This window comes from Saprolegnia diclina (genome assembly GCF_000281045.1).
Source record: "Saprolegnia diclina VS20 unplaced genomic scaffold supercont1.44, whole genome shotgun sequence".
NCBI classification, from domain to species: domain Eukaryota; phylum Oomycota; class Saprolegniomycetes; order Saprolegniales; family Saprolegniaceae; genus Saprolegnia; species Saprolegnia diclina.
In genome coordinates this window covers 448,421-463,982 of record NW_008246111.1, presented here as the reverse complement: position 1 = coordinate 463,982, position 15,562 = coordinate 448,421, and the positions used below count along the sequence as shown (strand labels likewise).

Here is a 15,562-nt window from a genome sequence, read left to right as displayed (position 1 = left end):
TCGAGGAAGAAGCTGTCGTCGAGGAAGAGGCTGCCGTCGAGGAAGCCGCTGTCGAGGAAGCCGCTGTCGAGGAAGCTGCCGTCGAGGAAGCTGCCGTCGAGGAAGCTGCCGTCGAGGAAGCTGCCGTCGAGGAAGCCGCCGTCGTAGAAGAAGCTGCCGTCGAGGAAGAAGTTGTCGTCGAAGAGGCTGCCGTCGAAGAGGCTGTCTTCGTGGAAGAAGCCACTACCGAGGAGGCTGTCGTCGAAGAAGCCGCTGTCGAGGAGGCTGTCGTTGTCGAAGCGACTACCTCGTCCGAAGAGGAAGGCGTCATCGTTGAAGAGGCTGGCTCTTCGGAGGAAGAGGGTGTCGTCGTCGAAGAAGTTGCCGCTGAGGAGACTGCGGTTGAGGAAGAAGCCGTTGTCGCCACCGAAGAGCCCATTGTCGAAGCCGCCGTTGAAGATGAAGCGCCGGTCGCTGGCGAAGAGCCCGTGCTCGTGGACGAGCCCGTATCGGAGGAACCCATCGTTGTCGATCAACCGATCACTGAGGAACCCGTCGTCGTCGTCGCCGAAGTCGAGGCCCAAGTTGTGGAGGCTGAGGCCTCTGCTGTTGACGCCGTCGTCGAGGTCGCTGCCCCGGTCGTCGAGGTCGCTGCCCCGGTCGTCGAGGTCGCTGCCCCGGTCGTCGAGGTCGCTGCCCCGGTCGTCGAGGTCGCTGCCCCGGCTGTCGAGGTCGCTGCCCCCGTGGTTGTCGAGCAGGCTCCGGTTGCTGCGCCTGTCGAGGCCATCCAGGCTGAAACGAAGACGGTTGTTGCCGAAGTCACCAAGTCGGACGATATCGCTGTCGCTGCGGCCGCTGCCGTTGGTGTCGCCGCCATTGCTGGTATTGCCGTTGTGGCTGCTGCCACCGAGGCGCCCAAGACTGTCGAAGTCGCTAAGCCCACGGAGGTCAAGGCGGAGACCGCCAAGCCTACGGAGGCCAAGGTCGAAGCCAAGGTCGAAGCCAAGGTCGAAGCCAAGGTCGAGGCCAAGGTCGAGGCCGTCAAGGAGGCTGTCCAGGTCGAAGCCAAGGCTCGCGGTATTGAAGTCAAGTCGCGCGGCATTGAGGCCAAGCCCCGTGGCGTCGTCGCCGGCTACGACAACGCGCCGACGCGCTCGATCAACGGCCCGACGCCGTCCTTGAACAAGGCCGCCGAGAAGAGCGCCGCGTGCAGCTGCTCCATCATGTAGACTCCCCCAGGTTCATTTTTATTCGGTTTATAAACGCATTTCACTTGAGTACCGCTGGTGCCGCACCGCCTAACGAGTCGCTTCCGAACGAGAAGCGAGCGACCCATATTTATGCATAGGGTGCTGCAAGGAAGAGGCTGCAGAATGGCCAAGCTCACTGCATGGTGATCGATGTACCGTGGTGTATTATGCATTTGGAGCCTGCCTGTACAATCGGCCATTATCTGGTCGGCTGTAATCTGATATACTGCATTTCTATTCGCTGTGTTTTTGAATATTAAGCCAATCACGATAGCCATTCCGCCCAATTTCAGCCAATCCAGATCGCAGCATCGCTGATCGACCAAACACCAGTCATCATCATTTCCAAGCATGGCCAACTTGTTCCAAGCGATCTGCAGCAAGCGCAACTTTGGCGTCGGCCAGAAGGTCACCCGCGGGATCTGGAAGCGCTTCGAGGTAGAGACGCCCTCCGAGCATGCATGTGCAGGAGGCTCATGCATCGTGTAGACGGCGGAAGCCTCGTCCTACGTCGAGATCACGCGCGTTGCGCCGTCGCAGGACCTCAAGCACGGCAAGGCCTACGGCATCAAGGTCTTTCGCGGCGTCAGCGAAGGGTACGTACGAGGGCCTTACTTGCCTCTCGCTCACGGTAGAGTTGTGTATAGCAAGGAGCGTCGTGTCGATGGCGTCCTGAAGCGCGACTGGGCGGTCGTCGCATAAGGAGGGTAGAACTTATTAGATTCGCCGCCGGCGCACACGCATAAATAACCGCTAGATAATATGCACCGTGCTGCTTGGAGGACACGCCCCGCGTTGCATGCGTCCCGCACGGCCACAGCGTCTGCCATGTCTTCCAGACTCACGCTCACAGGGTCCAGGACGAATAGCGAGCGCAGATACGTTGCCCAAGAGGACACCACTACCGTTGCATGGACGCAGACCGCGGATCCTACGTGGGTGGGTCTTTAGCTGCGCGACGATCCACGTGCTGTTGGTCACCTCGGATGCTACTGACACTCTGGCAAGCCTGCTACCATCTAGTTGAGCGACGATGATCCTGGGCCCTTTGATCAACGGTCCAAAGCTTGATTGAGGGAGTCGTCGGAGAAGCCAACAAGCTTTCGAAGTCTCATATTTTGTGCTGACGCTCCCATCGATGACGTGGCAGTTCGTAGGACGACCTCGTCGTGCTCCACAAGCCACTTCGAGCGTTCTGTCCAAAAAGTATGTTGCATCTAAATCCACTCACTTTTTCTATAGAGAAGCCGCCGAACAGCGCCGACTTAGCACACAAATCCGGGTGTTTTTATCCTTGCCCATCGTCCAGACCTCATTGGCTGCTTTCTCGTCCTTCCCAGTCAGTCCTCGTCGGCGGATTCCATATTTTCGCACCGCCGGTATGCTTCATGCGGTACGCCCTCCGACCACGCGGCCCAGCCGACGACGACGATGTTGCGTAGGTCGAGCCGGTCGCGCCGCCCAAGTGGCATGAGGAGCTCCGGTCTGCGCTCAAGATGCCCGAGCTCCTTGAGCAGCTCACGTGCGACAAGTTTGGCATCACGCGCAGCGCGTCGTTGACGCAGTTTGGCTACATTGACCTTGGCACTGCGTACGCCTTGGCGACGAAAGTCTGCGTGATGGAGCGTGATGCGTAGGACGACGTCCGCCAAGTCGATCGTGCGTGGTTGCGACGTGGTGGAGTACCTCACGCTCTGCAACACGGGCGAGTTTCCGATTTCGCTTGCGTCCGCCCGGGTTCTGGACCACGCCGACATCTTCAACGTTGCGCTTTCAACGCCCATCTCGCTCTCGGGCGCGCCGCTTCGGCTGCGGGTACACGCCTAACGTGTGGCTAGTATCGACGACTCGTATGTAGATTGGCTTGCACCACAACAACGAGCGCAAGCTCCCGACGTCGGCGCCGATCGAGACGTACCTCGTGCTCATCTTTCAGTTCCCGGGCGTCGGCAACCTCGTGCAATTCACGACCCACTCGTTTGTCCTGCTCCACCCGCTGCGGCTTGTGCCGGCGCGGGTCGGCGACGTCGAGTCGTCCCTGGACGCCGAAGCCAGCGCCTTTGTGCCGCTTGGGTGGCGCCAGGCGTTCAGTTCGTCTCCTGCCGTCGTTGCGTCGCTGCCCGAGACGGCGTGGCCGTTGACGTCAGCGCTCTCGAAGCTCGTGAAGTCCATTGAGCTCGACTACGCTGCTACGCCGTCCGTGCCGGCGATGGTGCTCCGCACCGTCGAGATGATGCAACCTGCCATGTTGCAGCAGCTGGATCCGTACGTGTTCAAGCAGCATACTTGCATCCAACTCGAAGAGATGCAAATGCACCACGACGCCACCGTCTACGATCTCCATGTTTGCGCCGCTGCTGTCCCAAGCTCGTTCTCATTGCTGTTTAGGACGTTCGGCTCCGCGTACCCAAGGCGCACCGCCACCACCGCAGTGACGCGATGGTTGTCACCCTCGACGTGCCTGGCATCCGCGAAGCCAGACCTCTCGTCGGACTTCGTGACGTAGTGCGGCTGCGACCCCACCACGCTGGCTTCGCCCACCTAGAGATCGTCGGCGTCGTCGCGGAGCTGCGCACCTCGATCGTGACGCTCGTCGTGCCAACGATTAGCAGCGGTACGTCTCTGTTTGGGCCATCTCGCTCACTCACGGCGACGCATAGATGGGGCGCACTTGGACCTCGTGTACCAGCTGAGCCCCTTCCACGGTCCAATTATTTCTTAGTCTTATTGTTCGTGTCTGATGTCGCAACTAGTGCGCTTCATGTACCAGCGCTTGGGGTTCCAGATGGTCTACTACGCTCTGGGTAAACTCTCGACCGAGGCGTTTGCGCTGCTGCACCCGTCGTCGCCACAGTCGCTCGACCACGCGGCCAATCCCAAGCTCGAGATGCACAACCCGACGCTCAACGAGCACCAAACGAGCGCCGTCACCCGCATCGTCGCGCGCGCAAGTGGTGCCGCGCCCTACATCATCTTTGGTCCACCAGGCACGGGCAAGACGGTCACGGTCATTGAGACGATCTTGCAACTGCTGGCGACGTCCCCCAGCGCGCGGGTGCTGGCCGTTGCGCCCTCGGACGCCGCCGCAGACGTTCTCGCCACGCGCCTGCGCCTGCACTTGGGCGCAAAAGCCCTCTTCCGACTCAACTGGCATTTCCGCAGCGTACGCAAACTGACGTGCTCCATGATTTGTGACGACTGCGGTAGATGGCGTCAGTGCCGGCCGAGCTCTTGGGCGTCTGCTTTACAGAGGGCGGCGACATTTTCTCGCTGCCGCCGCTTACGACGCTCGCAGCGTTCCGCGTCGTGGTGACGACAACCTGTGCTTCGGGCGTGCTCTCGATCGCGGGGCTGGCACCAGGTCACTTTCGCGACATCATCATTGACGAAGCGTGCCAGGCCACCGAAGCCGAGGTGCGGCGGCCATCCTAGCAAATGTTGAGGTATCTGCGACGTAGACACTGGTGCCGCTGCTCCTGTACGCGCCCGGTGTCCACGTCACTCTTGTCGGCGACCCGCGGCAGTTGGGGCCGCAACCGAGGTCACCGGCGGCGATTTCGAGTGGCTTTGCCACGTCCTGGCTCGTACGTCCACCGCTCGTTTTGCTTGCATTTTGACGAGAGATAGGAGCGGCTCGTGAACGACCCGACCAACGTCTACAACTGGAACGCGCAGAGAGGCAAGTTCATTACGATGCTGCAGCACAACTACAGATCCCACCCGGCGCTCCTGGAGCTGCCGTCGCGCCTCTTTTACCGCGGCGCACTCGTCGCCTCGGGCAACATTGCCAAAACGCATGCGCTCACCCAGTCGCACAATGCACACTCTGCGACAAGCTAACGGGGCCGCGTAGGTGGGACGGGCTCGGCGGTCGCGGCCACTTTCCGATGGTGTGGCACTCGGTGCATGGAACGCAGCACAAGGAGCTCGACGCGCACTCGTACACCAACCTGGACGAAGCCTTCAAGGTACAAACGGCCGTGCCGCGTACGCTGAGCGAAGTCTAGATTGTCCAACTCGTCGAATCGCTCGTCACGTCGACGTCGGTGTCGGTGACGACGGCCGACATTGCAGTCGTGACGCCGTTTCGCCGGCAGGTCGTCAAGATCCGTCACATGCTCCGCAACCGCGACTTCGGCGGCGTGAACGTCGGCACGGTGTACAACCTCCAGGGCCAAGAGGCCAAGATCGTGCTCGTGTCGCTCGTGCGCACGCCGAGCCGTCGGAACGCGACCAGAATCCCGATCCTGAGCGACGCCAAGCTCTTCAACGTGGCTGTGACACGGGCCAAGGCGCTGCTGCTCATCGTCGGTCACCCAGGTCTCCTCTCGCAACAACCGTTCTGGGGTGAATTGCTGGACCATTGCGTCAAGCAAGGCGGCTTCCGCGCCTCGCCCGTCGGCGACGAAGTCGGCCATCAGTCCGACCGCGAAGACGACGTTGTCGAGCACTACGACGATGGCAAAGCATGCAACGCAGCGGTCGATGGGCCCGACTGGCGCGTCTTTCTCTAGTTGGTGCCAACCGTGTCCTTTCGTACGATTTTTCTCGCTTTTTTCGTATGAATTCGATAATCACATTGCGTTGGCGCTGGCGGTAATGGCCAGGGCGGACTGGAGAAATCTTTTCAAAAGACGGTCCTCAGAGTTTGCTAGCACCTGCTGCTGACTAGCAAGTCCATTCTACAAAACCCGTACACGGCCGCTGGGGATTCGGGACCTCAGACAGCTACAACGCCGTCGCCGGCAATGCGGTGCGCTATGGAGTCATTTTCGCACCGCACTAAGCTTACGGTGTGCTTACAACTGTATAGTTACTCAACAGTACTAGACCTCTAGCTCATAGATCGAGTACTGTAGTTTGCGCAGTACTTGTGCGTGCACGAAGTGAACATGCAGCGTTGCCACGTCGCTTGAGAAAATCAAAAGCCGGAGCCGTTTGGACCAATCCGATCTTAGCTCGTGTATGATTGGTTGGTCGAAATCGAATGCACCAATCAAAAGCTCGCTTGTATATCTTTTGGGGGCATCACACCCACTGCGCTCTTCAAACGAGTGGAGAGACACACTGGGGTATGCGTGAGTACACACATGTGGCAGGAGATTGATCTCATGACGCAAGAGCGGCCCGTCCGCAATCAGTGGTGCTAGACGCATCGCCAGCTTCATTTTCCAATCGGCAACGACCTCATGCTGCAGACGCTCGCTGCTTTGACGCTCGTCGCGTCTGCGACGGCCATCGACTACCTTGGCGGCTTCATCGAGCCCGCGCACAAGCAGTGCGTCGACATTTGCAAGAATTCGAACCCGAAGCCGGGGTGTTTCAATCCCGCCGACGACTGCCACACCAAGCTCCAGCGCCCCGGCGACTACGACTATATGGTTTTCGACCAGATCTACGGGCCGCAGTTCTGTCGCGACCTCGACAACGGCGTCGACTCGATGATCACGCACCAAAACGTCGCCAAGGGCGGTCTTGCGTGTGCCAAGCCCGTCAAGTCGGAACTCTTCATCCACGGCCTCTGGCCCAACTACAACGCCGGCTACCCCGGGTGCTGCAACGTCACAGACTCGATTCCGAATCAGCCGTTTGACGCAACCACGTTTGCGACCAAGTTCCCGACTCTGTTCAAGGACATGACCGAGCAGTGGACCGACCCCGCGGTGGGCAACGCCACGGAGCGTCTCTGCCAGGGCTACAACCACGAGTTCCAGAAGCACGGCATCTGCTTTGGCGCGTTCGGCGCCGACTACGACCGCGCGGCGGCCCAGTACTTTCGCGCTGTCTTGGACGTCAACGTGCGTCTGACGGACGCGACGCAGCAGGTGGCGTCTTGGGCAGCGTCGACGGCGACCAACGTGACGCTCGACGATGTCCAGAAGCTCTACACCAAGAAGATCAACGTCCTCTGCTCTACCGTCAGTGGCGAGTCGACCAACCGCATTGTCGCCGTCCGCACGTGCTGGTCCAAGGCTGTGCCCAAGGACAGCTGCGGCGATGCCGAACTCGTTGCTGGTGCGCCGCAGGACTGCTCCGGCGCGCTCTCCACCACGTGCAACGCAGCGTTGCCGCTCGATTTCTCGGCCTACTCAGTCTACTAACACCCAACGCGTCATAATGAATGCAGTTGGTTGCGTTATCTCTGCCGACTACCGCGACATCGCACCAAAAGGTAGATAGAATGTCGGTCGTGGCATGGCTCTAGCAGGGCGTCGAGGATGTCGACCCGTAGTAAGGTGCGTTGAACTGAGAACGCGCTTGCGTCGTCCGCCTACGATGCCGTACAGCAACCAGCGATCCAGTGCAGAGCCTACCGCACGTAAAAGCGCACGAGCAAAAGAATGACGGCGAGCGACACGAGCACGCAGAGACCCAGCGTGGCCTGGAAGGGTGCGTCTCGACCACGAATCGTGCCAGGATGCTGCGTACCATGGCTTGGATGGCGGAAATGGCTGCAAACTCGTCGCTGTTGGCGACGACCAGCGTCTTTTCACCCGCGGATTTCATCTCGAGCCTGCGCACAACGTCTGTAAAAGCCGCCGTAGCAATGCAATGACGTACCACACGAATGCCCATGCGCCCACCGATGCAAAGACCAAGTCGCCTTGCCACAGCAGCGCAACCACGTTGGCCATGAGCAGCGTGCTAAAGCAGCTGATGTAAATGTACATGTCGAGCGGGACGCCGACGGTCGCCAGCGCCACCGTAAGGCTCGCGATTGTCGTCGCGCCGAGCCAGCTACGACGAGTGTCAACTTGATACATTGCGATTCGAAGCTGCACCTTGCGTACAGCGTGAAGGGCACACGCATCCAGAGATAGTCAGAGACGCGGCGGCACGGGTACCCCACGTCCTTGTGAATCGACAAGGTTGCGAACACATGGGGCGGCTCGACGTTCTCGAGCACGAGCACGTAGGCGGCAAACATACTCAGCCAGAGCGCCGACATGGCACCAAAGGCGACGACCATACAGTCGGCGCTCGCCGCTTCAAAGCAAACGGTTTGGAGCACGAGCCCGAGACTCGTGAGTGTATAGAGAATTTCGAGCTGCGGAAGGGGCAAGTCGGCGCACGGCACGATGCACTCGCGCCCGATAAAGCCAAAGAGGAAAAAGACCACGACCCAGTAGAGCTGGTCGGCTTCGCGGGGGAGGACCATGACGGTGGGATGGCGCTGACGGACGTCGTCGAGCGCGAGTGCGTTCGCAGCGTTGCGCCAGAGACAAATGACAAACGACAGCGCCATGGCGAGGCGCAGCAGCAGCATGCGCCGTGAGTGCAGACCCCGTAGCTGCGACGTGATCCGCATCCGACCGTTTGGCTCCGAGATTTGTCAGTATTTAATGCTTTGGTTTGTATGAGCATACAATAATCAAGACAAACGATCTTGGCGCCGCGGACGCGCACGTTGTTCGAAACGAAGCTTTGACACGAAAGTGCGCTGGGAACAACAAGCGCTCATTGTTCGAGAAGCCACGACCCAGAACATGAAGTTGCCGTGGATCCTCAGCGCCTTCTTGGCGGTCGCAGCGGTACCGCTTTCACCCGCTCGCCGCGTAGGCTCATCCGACGCGTAGGCCGCGTCGTGCCCGGTAGGCAACGTCTACGACGCGACGGCCGAGCAATGTGTGCCCTGCGCGTTTGGCTCGTGGGCTGACGGCGACATGACCCAGTGCCAAGTGCGTACTCTGGGAGAAACGACCACCGACTCATGTGACCGTAGTACCCCGTGACATGCCTCGCGGGCCTCGAACCTAACGCGCACGCGCGCAACGCGTCCGACTGCCTGCCCTGCGTGGCTGGTTGGTACAATGCTGGTACGCTATCGCGTGCACAGCTGGTGTACACTCACCCTGCGTAGCCAACGACGTCTCGTTGTGCAAGCGCATGACGTGTGCCCCGGGTACCGCGAGCACGGTCGTCGGAGCCAAAGACGCAACTGCTTCATGTACGTACACGACTTGGACTGCATGAAGCTAGATGGCAACGATATATTTGTAGGCAAGGCGTGCCCTGTGCTGACGTACTCGATGGGCGCGGACGCCCCCTGCGTGGCATGCCCACCTTTTCACTACGCGCCAGGCCAAAGCAGCCATTGCGATCTTGTGCAGTGTGCACCGGGGTACGATTTCTGGTTGATGTTGGCATGCTAAGCAAGCAAACGCATCTAGATCGCGCCCGGCGGGTAATTTGACATCATCCAGCGACTGCGTTCCTTGTCCGTCTGGAACGTACAGCTTTGGGGGTCTCGACACGGGTTCGCACCGGCCACAAAATCGCAGCTCATCATGGCCGCTTCCATAGAGTGTCATCCTGTCCAATGCCTTGGAGGCACCGAGCCCCGCGCAAGTACGTACACCGTCGACACTGACATTGGCTAATGGTACTGCGGTGTAGACGCCAAGAATGCCACCGACTGCTTGCCTTGCAAGCTCGGGTGGTTCTCGCCCGGAGGTCCGACCTAACATAAAGGAGCATGGCACTGAATGCGACTAGGCGACGTCATGTGTGCGCCGGCGACGTGCCCCAGCGGAACGGTCGCCAAGCACGGCGCCACTACGGCCTCCGACCACTGCGTGGCTTGCCCTTCTGGGTGCGTCCGACCATGCAACTAGTAAATCGTCGTACTGAGAGACTGTACTAGACACGTGTCGGCTGGGAAAGACGCGGCCAAGTGCACGCCGTGTCGCGCCGGCACCTATGCGAAGAGTGACATTTGCGCCCCCGCTGAGTGTTCTCCCGGAAGCTACGCCCCCGACTTGGCCAAGGATGTTGCCCGTACGAAGTGCTTGTCCCTACGCACGAGAGGCCAAGCACTGCGTAGATTGCTTGGACTGTGCGTTCGGCACGTTCTCGAACGGGAAAACGGACGCCTGCCACCCGTTCACGTGCCCCGGCGGTACTGCGTCGTCCACACCAGAGGAGAAAGAGGCACCTTGACGTAGGCAACGAGCCAAACACGAAAGCAAGCTTCGACGGCGACTGCGTTGGCTGCCGCCTCGGTATGACGCGGCATTTTGCGTGCAAAATATGATTGTGGCCTAGGGTTCTTCTCCGCGCCCAACACGTCGATTTCGTGTGAGCCCGCGCAGTGCCCGAAGAGCACCCAAGCCTCGTGCGATTTTCGACTGGGTACAGCACTTGACTAACGGGCAACCGTAGGCCCAACGCAACGTCGGCGGACGACTGCGGTCCGTGCCCGGCATTGCAGACTTCCATTGGCGGCTCGGCGCTTTGCGGAGCGCCCAACTGCACGGCAGGCTCTGGACCAACGCAGGATGGACAGTCGTGTGCAGTATGCGAGATTGGCACGTTCAGTCCAGGCCACGGTACGAGCCGAACGAACGTACTTTGCATTCACAATTGCATAGGTGCTCCTTGCCGCAAGGTGAAGTGCGCCCCGGGTCACACACCAGCCAAGGTAGCCGTCCCAAGAGGGCTTCTAACGCTTACATCAAGCACGCAGGGCGCGACCGATATGGCGACCGACTGTGTTCCGTGCCCTGAAGGCACGACCAATTTGGGTGCGCATTGCTTCGTTGGGTTTGAGCTCATCAGAGGTAGGGGGGACCATGACGGAGTGCACTCCGTGTCCGCGAGGGACGTACTCGAACGCAACAGCGGGTGCGCTGCATCGGTCGTCTACAGCGATATCGATATTCGGCGGCATAGGAACAAACACGTGCACACCAACTGCGTGCGAGCTCGGATGGGAGGCCAAGGTACACTCACCGATGTGCTCATCTGGACGTGGTAGCATGCCTCTATAGACTGGCGCCAAGCACAAGCGCGACTGCGTCATTTGCGGCCAAGGCTTCTTTAGCAACACGCAAACTTGCCAGCCGACGCAGTGCCCACTCAACCAAGCTAGCGCCAAGGTAGCTACTGCTGCAGCATCGCCACTTCGCCTGACGTCGTCCAGGGAGCCTACGACGCGATCGGCAACTGCACGGCTTGTCCGTTGGGTTGGATAGCTTCCATCACCAGCCGCGTGCTCAGCAATCTTGTGTAGGATACTTGTCCGAGGGTGGGCAGGATCCATGCCATCCTGCCGAGTGCGCCCCGGGGTACTCGCTGCCACCCAACACCACGCAGTGCCAAGCATGCCAGCCGGGCACATTTGGGAAAGGGCTGGCAATGCCGTGCGTGGCAATGACCTGTGCCCCGGGCACCGCGTCGAGCGCATTCGGGGTCTTCCACGACCTTGATTCGTGCCTTCCGTGCGCCAACGGTACGTGGAAGTACCCTCACGCCTCCGTCTTCTACTTGTTATAGGCACGTACTCGACAGGGAACGATGCTCAGTGCTTTCCGATTCTGTGTGCCCCGGGCACGACTGGTATCCCACAGCGCCGTCGAAGTCGACGTAAACCTATGTCGTAGGTAACTCGGGCGCCAAAGGACCTCAAGACTGCGTCGAGTGCCTTGCAGGATATACGTCCCTCGGAAACGACACAAGGTACACTGTGAGCGTCAGTCGAAAAGACGCAACCGTCTACTGCGTAGCTGCACGGCGTGTCCGTCGGGCACGTATGCCACGTCTGGAGCGAACAAGTGTCTGCCGACGACGTGCGACATTGGCTGGGAGCCCAATGCCAAGGCCACAAGTGCGACCGACTGCCGCCCGTGCAACGTCGGCATGACGTCGAAAGGCGGGGGCGCCCACTGCCGCCCCGTACGCTCCAGTTGTCGACTTGGTTTAGACTGAGCCTTGTCGCAGGTGGCGTGCCCGAAAGGAGCTTTTGCAACTGAGAGCTCGGGCGACTGCGAGCCGTGTCCGCTGGGCACCTACTCGGTACTGCCATTCCTATTGTTTGAGTTTGATGCGAAGCGAAGTAGAACGGCGACTCGATTTGCCGCCCCACGCAGTGCCCCCCGGGGCGCGGGGCTGTTCGAAACGCCAGTGACGCCGTCGCCGGTACGACACGGGAGCGATACGAGCTCCAGAGCCATCGATGCCGTTGTAGATTGCGAGGAGTGTCCTATCGGCACGTTTAGCATTGGCGACGACCATGCGTGTACCCCGACGTCGTGCGCTGTCGGGTCCGAGTCGGCGGTCACGGGGTCGGAGCTCGAGAAGGGGCATTGCAAGCCTTGTGCCGAGGGTTACTACAGCGCCGGCAACGGCGATCAGTGCAAGCAAGCCGTGTGTCCGCCAGGGATGTTTTTTCCTCTCGGAGCCAAGGACTCGCTCGAAAGCTGCACACTGTGCCCCGCGGGTGCGCTCCTAAACACTGGATTGCACAGAGTAAACATACACTGTCTGCAGGCCAATTCAGCGCCGGCGAACAAATGCCCTGTGCAAATACCACGTGCGCTCCTGGTACAAACGCGCGTGGGGAGTGATGCCTGACGCAGGACATAGGCTCGGCATCGCCAATGGGGGCCGCCGACGTCCAAGCGCAGTGCGCGCCATGCCCGCTGGGAACGTTCAGCTCGGGAGCGTCGGACCAGTGCCACCCGACAGCTTGCGCCGAAGGTCACGAGCCCGTGCCAAGTACGTGATTGGTTCATCGAAGTACCCACATCGACGCATGCTAGCGATGGCCAATGCCACAAGCTGCAAGGCGTGTACCGCCGGCTACTACTCCAAAGGCGGCGCCCAAGTGTGCAAGCCCATGACGTGTGCACCGGGCGCCTCGTCCACAGCTCTGCACGCTAGCGATACCAATGCGACGTGCGTCAAGTGCCCTCCCGGGTACTTTGGTCTCGGTGGCGCCCATTCTGTACGCGCATATGCCTTGCAGCAGCGCTTTATGTCGACTTGGTAGTGTGAGCCGGCGCAATGTCCCCACGGAGCAGCGTCCGCCCGCGTCGGCGCGAGCGACCCTGCCTCGACGTGCCGCGCATGCCCTGCGGGCGCCTACGGGCGGGGCGGCGTCGACCAGTGCAAGCCCACTCAGTGCCCACCGGTGCAGATTGTGCGCTTGAGCGCAAGTGTACTCACTATGGCTCTGACGTTAGGGCACGGCCTCTCCCAGCAACGTGGACCACCCAGAGGACTTCTGCGTCACCTGTGCGCCGGGGTACACGCGTGTATAACTCGAGAAAGGCACTTATTGTGTGTGGTGTAGAACGTACAGCCCGGGCGGCACGCTTCGCTGCACCCCTACGCAATGTGCTCCGGGCTATGCTGCGCCCGCCGGTGCAACGGACCCGCTAGCCAACTGCAAAATTTGCGTCCAAGGCAACTTCACCATCGATCAGACGTGCACGGGCTTGGTGGTGTGCCCGGTGGGCTTTGGCGCGCCCGCCGGTGCATCAAGCGCCCAAGACCAGTGCGTGCTGTGTGACCCGGGGTACTTTAGCCTCGGCCAAGCCGCGCCATGCACCCCCGTCACCTGCGCGGCAGGGTACGCTCCAACGCTATACTGAACACGAACAACCATTTGTGTAGATCGGGCGCGCCACAAGGAACTGCTACCTGCCAGTCATGTGCACCGGGGTACTACAGCACCGGTGGCACAGGCGCCGACGCGGTGTGCAAGCCCATGACTTGTGCGTCGGGCTATGGCTCGTCGGCCGTTGGCGCCACGGACGCCGCAGCCACGTGCACACTGTGTCCCGCGGGGTATCAACCTCTCTCAACTGCAAACTCAACTCTCATCGTCATAGATCCTTCTCGGCGGGCCAATTCCATCAGTGTGTCGCCACAAAGTGCCCACCCGGAACGAGTTCCCCCGAGGTTGCCGCTCGCGGGTCGCTCAACCAGTGCCTCACGCGGCCGTGGTAGGGTGCCGATGTGCCCATCCAACAGTGCACTCTCTGTCCAAGCGGGTCCTTCTCCCGCGGCGGCAACGCTTCGTGCGAGATTGGGCAGTGCGATACTGGTACGACCCGTGAACTCAACTTGAGCTAACTCTGCATTGTTCCCGTAGGCTTTGCGATGCCCCCGGGCTCGGTCCGTGCCGACGACTGCCTCTTGTGCGGTGACGGGTTCTACTCGACAGGTACCTCTCCTCCACGCCTCCGAGACTCATGCCGTACATAGGTCGTGCAACGCAGTGCATCGCCTGCAAGTGCGGCGCCGACTCGACGTGTGTGAATGGTTTGTTCACCCATCGGCCGACCAGCCGCGCAACTTTGCTCTAGGCACGTCGACGTGCGTTGCTTGCCCTGCCGGCTACAAGAAACAGTCCACCACTGGTGTCTGCATCGCGACGACGGCGCCAACCTACGTACGGACAAAGTAGTGAGCCTATTGCTGAGGAATGCTCCTTAGGGTGCGGTCGTGACACTCCAAGTCGAAGGCTACGCGCCGTCGCTTTGGAGCGATGTGCTTGTGGATGCCCTCACTTCGTTACTGGCGTTGCATCTCGCCGGTACCCGATACCATGAACCAACTCACGGTTTCATTCCCATGAGGATAGATGCAAGCATCGTCGCCGAGCTCTACGCGCGGACGCCGACGACCGACACCACCAACCCCGTGGGCGCCAGCAGCGCGATTCTTCGTTTCGGCGTCGCGACGGCAGACGGGGCCGCCGCGCTCGTTGCGTTCTGGAAAGACACATCGCGTGTCCAGGCGTTTGCTACGTCGGCGTCGGCCGCCGGTGGCCTCGAGCGTCTTCGGTACGTGTGTACTCCAGCGCCCTTGATCTAAATATGATGGCGCCTAGATCGCTCACGGTCCAGGCGGTGGACGGTGCTGATGCTACACCGGCCGCGGCCGACGCACCGGTGGCCAAGTACGCGTTGGCCGTCGACAGCAGCAACGAGACAATGACGCCTGCGATGCACCACCGCTACAACCTTCATGTTGGCCTCGGTGTCGCCGCCATCAGCGCCTGTACGTTTGCATGATATGGTTGTGGGTCTCATGCTGGATGCCTAGTCATCGGTTTCGTGGGTCTGCGCCGAGTGCACCAATGGAACGCGGCTCTCAACGCCGACGCTTCGACAATCTCTGCGAACGCTATTGTGTTGTCGGCGTCCGTGTAACAATGCATATATATACCCCTTTTTCTGTGTGACCCGTCCCTTGGCGACTTGAGTTTCGACGCCGCGTGCGATAGTTGAACGACAGTTTTGTGCATTTTGAAACGCCCGCGCGTCGTGCCGTTGGAGATCACGTCTACAAGTAAAGTGATGGCAACGTCATCTCTACCCGTGTATTCGAGCTGGCGATGTGTGCGATGCTGTGGGAAGTGACCGCGTGCGGCAGCCGCGTACCATAGCATAGCCTCAGCAACGACAACCCTTCGGTTTGGCTGCATTTCCTCTGAGGTATACCGGTGTTTCTGCACCTGCTGACTGGTACATTGACTGGAGCGAGCGGACCTCCTTGACGCCAAGAGGCGCGTCGCGGGCGGTGAAATATTCGTATCTTTGCCC

At 60.5% G+C, this 15,562-nt stretch overlaps 6 protein-coding genes across 7 annotated transcripts in view; 5 read left to right on the top strand and 1 right to left on the bottom strand.

Annotated features, from left to right (window-relative positions):
* SDRG_11845 (hypothetical protein) overlaps positions 1 to 1,260 on the top strand; it is a gene marked incomplete at its 5' end in the record, with an annotated part of 2,094 nt that extends 834 nt beyond the window's left edge. Inside the window, 2 exons of the mRNA XM_008617900.1 lie at positions 24 to 962; positions 987 to 1,260. Of these exons, the coding sequence (XP_008616122.1) occupies positions 24 to 962; positions 987 to 1,208 (1,161 nt within the window). The 3' untranslated portion in view covers positions 1,209 to 1,260. The remainder of the gene's footprint in view (positions 1 to 23; positions 963 to 986) is intronic.
* A 164-nt stretch (positions 1,261 to 1,424) lies between these two features.
* Positions 1,425 to 2,015, top strand: SDRG_11844. Of its 2 annotated transcripts, XM_008617899.1 has the most exons (4): positions 1,425 to 1,667; positions 1,719 to 1,825; positions 1,877 to 1,936; positions 1,987 to 2,015. In XM_008617899.1, exons 1-3 carry the CDS (start codon positions 1,581 to 1,583, stop codon positions 1,929 to 1,931), a joined length of 249 nt encoding a protein of 82 aa, XP_008616121.1. In that variant the 5' UTR covers positions 1,425 to 1,580; the 3' UTR covers positions 1,932 to 1,936; positions 1,987 to 2,015. The 2 variants fall into 2 exon arrangements, with proteins under 2 accessions (XP_008616121.1, XP_008616120.1); XM_008617898.1 differs by having other exon boundaries at positions 1,877 to 2,015.
* Positions 2,016 to 2,341: 326 nt separating this feature from the next.
* SDRG_11843 (hypothetical protein) lies at positions 2,342 to 5,995 on the top strand. Its single transcript, XM_008617897.1, has 12 exons — positions 2,342 to 2,622; positions 2,672 to 2,820; positions 2,867 to 3,044; positions 3,088 to 3,573; positions 3,618 to 3,843; positions 3,890 to 3,934; positions 3,983 to 4,392; positions 4,437 to 4,643; positions 4,688 to 4,813; positions 4,857 to 5,038; positions 5,083 to 5,197; positions 5,237 to 5,995. Exons 1-12 carry the CDS (start codon positions 2,368 to 2,370, stop codon positions 5,741 to 5,743), a joined length of 2,886 nt encoding a protein of 961 aa, XP_008616119.1. The 5' UTR covers positions 2,342 to 2,367; the 3' UTR covers positions 5,744 to 5,995.
* Positions 5,996 to 6,383: 388 nt separating this feature from the next.
* Positions 6,384 to 7,387, top strand: SDRG_11842 (hypothetical protein). Its single transcript, XM_008617896.1, has one exon. It carries the CDS (start codon positions 6,419 to 6,421, stop codon positions 7,328 to 7,330), a length of 912 nt encoding a protein of 303 aa, XP_008616118.1. The 5' UTR covers positions 6,384 to 6,418; the 3' UTR covers positions 7,331 to 7,387.
* On the bottom strand, positions 7,316 to 8,574 carry SDRG_11841 (hypothetical protein). Its single transcript, XM_008617895.1, has 5 exons — positions 8,012 to 8,574; positions 7,791 to 7,967; positions 7,659 to 7,743; positions 7,544 to 7,611; positions 7,316 to 7,500 (listed from the first exon to the last, which is right to left on the bottom strand). Exons 1-5 carry the CDS (start codon positions 8,536 to 8,538, stop codon positions 7,431 to 7,433), a joined length of 927 nt encoding a protein of 308 aa, XP_008616117.1. The 5' UTR covers positions 8,539 to 8,574; the 3' UTR covers positions 7,316 to 7,430.
* A 142-nt stretch (positions 8,575 to 8,716) lies between these two features.
* On the top strand, positions 8,717 to 15,208 carry SDRG_11840 (hypothetical protein; the record flags this gene model as incomplete). Its single annotated transcript, XM_008617894.1, has 43 exons — positions 8,717 to 8,761; positions 8,807 to 8,908; positions 8,953 to 9,046; positions 9,091 to 9,177; positions 9,231 to 9,351; positions 9,401 to 9,486; positions 9,534 to 9,578; positions 9,627 to 9,683; positions 9,726 to 9,822; positions 9,874 to 10,007; positions 10,054 to 10,128; positions 10,175 to 10,231; positions 10,275 to 10,344; positions 10,392 to 10,558; positions 10,601 to 10,650; positions 10,696 to 10,753; positions 10,794 to 10,853; positions 10,902 to 10,951; positions 11,000 to 11,107; positions 11,152 to 11,194; positions 11,242 to 11,460; positions 11,505 to 11,567; positions 11,612 to 11,687; positions 11,735 to 11,903; positions 11,949 to 12,023; positions 12,068 to 12,146; positions 12,196 to 12,447; positions 12,498 to 12,551; positions 12,594 to 12,725; positions 12,770 to 12,954; positions 13,000 to 13,140; positions 13,193 to 13,254; positions 13,303 to 13,581; positions 13,626 to 13,799; positions 13,844 to 13,913; positions 13,962 to 14,058; positions 14,107 to 14,178; positions 14,220 to 14,276; positions 14,321 to 14,406; positions 14,451 to 14,550; positions 14,599 to 14,800; positions 14,848 to 15,017; positions 15,063 to 15,208. The coding sequence occupies 43 exons, from the start codon at positions 8,717 to 8,719 to the stop codon at positions 15,167 to 15,169; spliced, it is 4,527 nt and encodes a 1,508-aa protein (XP_008616116.1). The 3' UTR covers positions 15,170 to 15,208.
* Between the last annotated feature and the right edge of the window lie 354 nt (positions 15,209 to 15,562).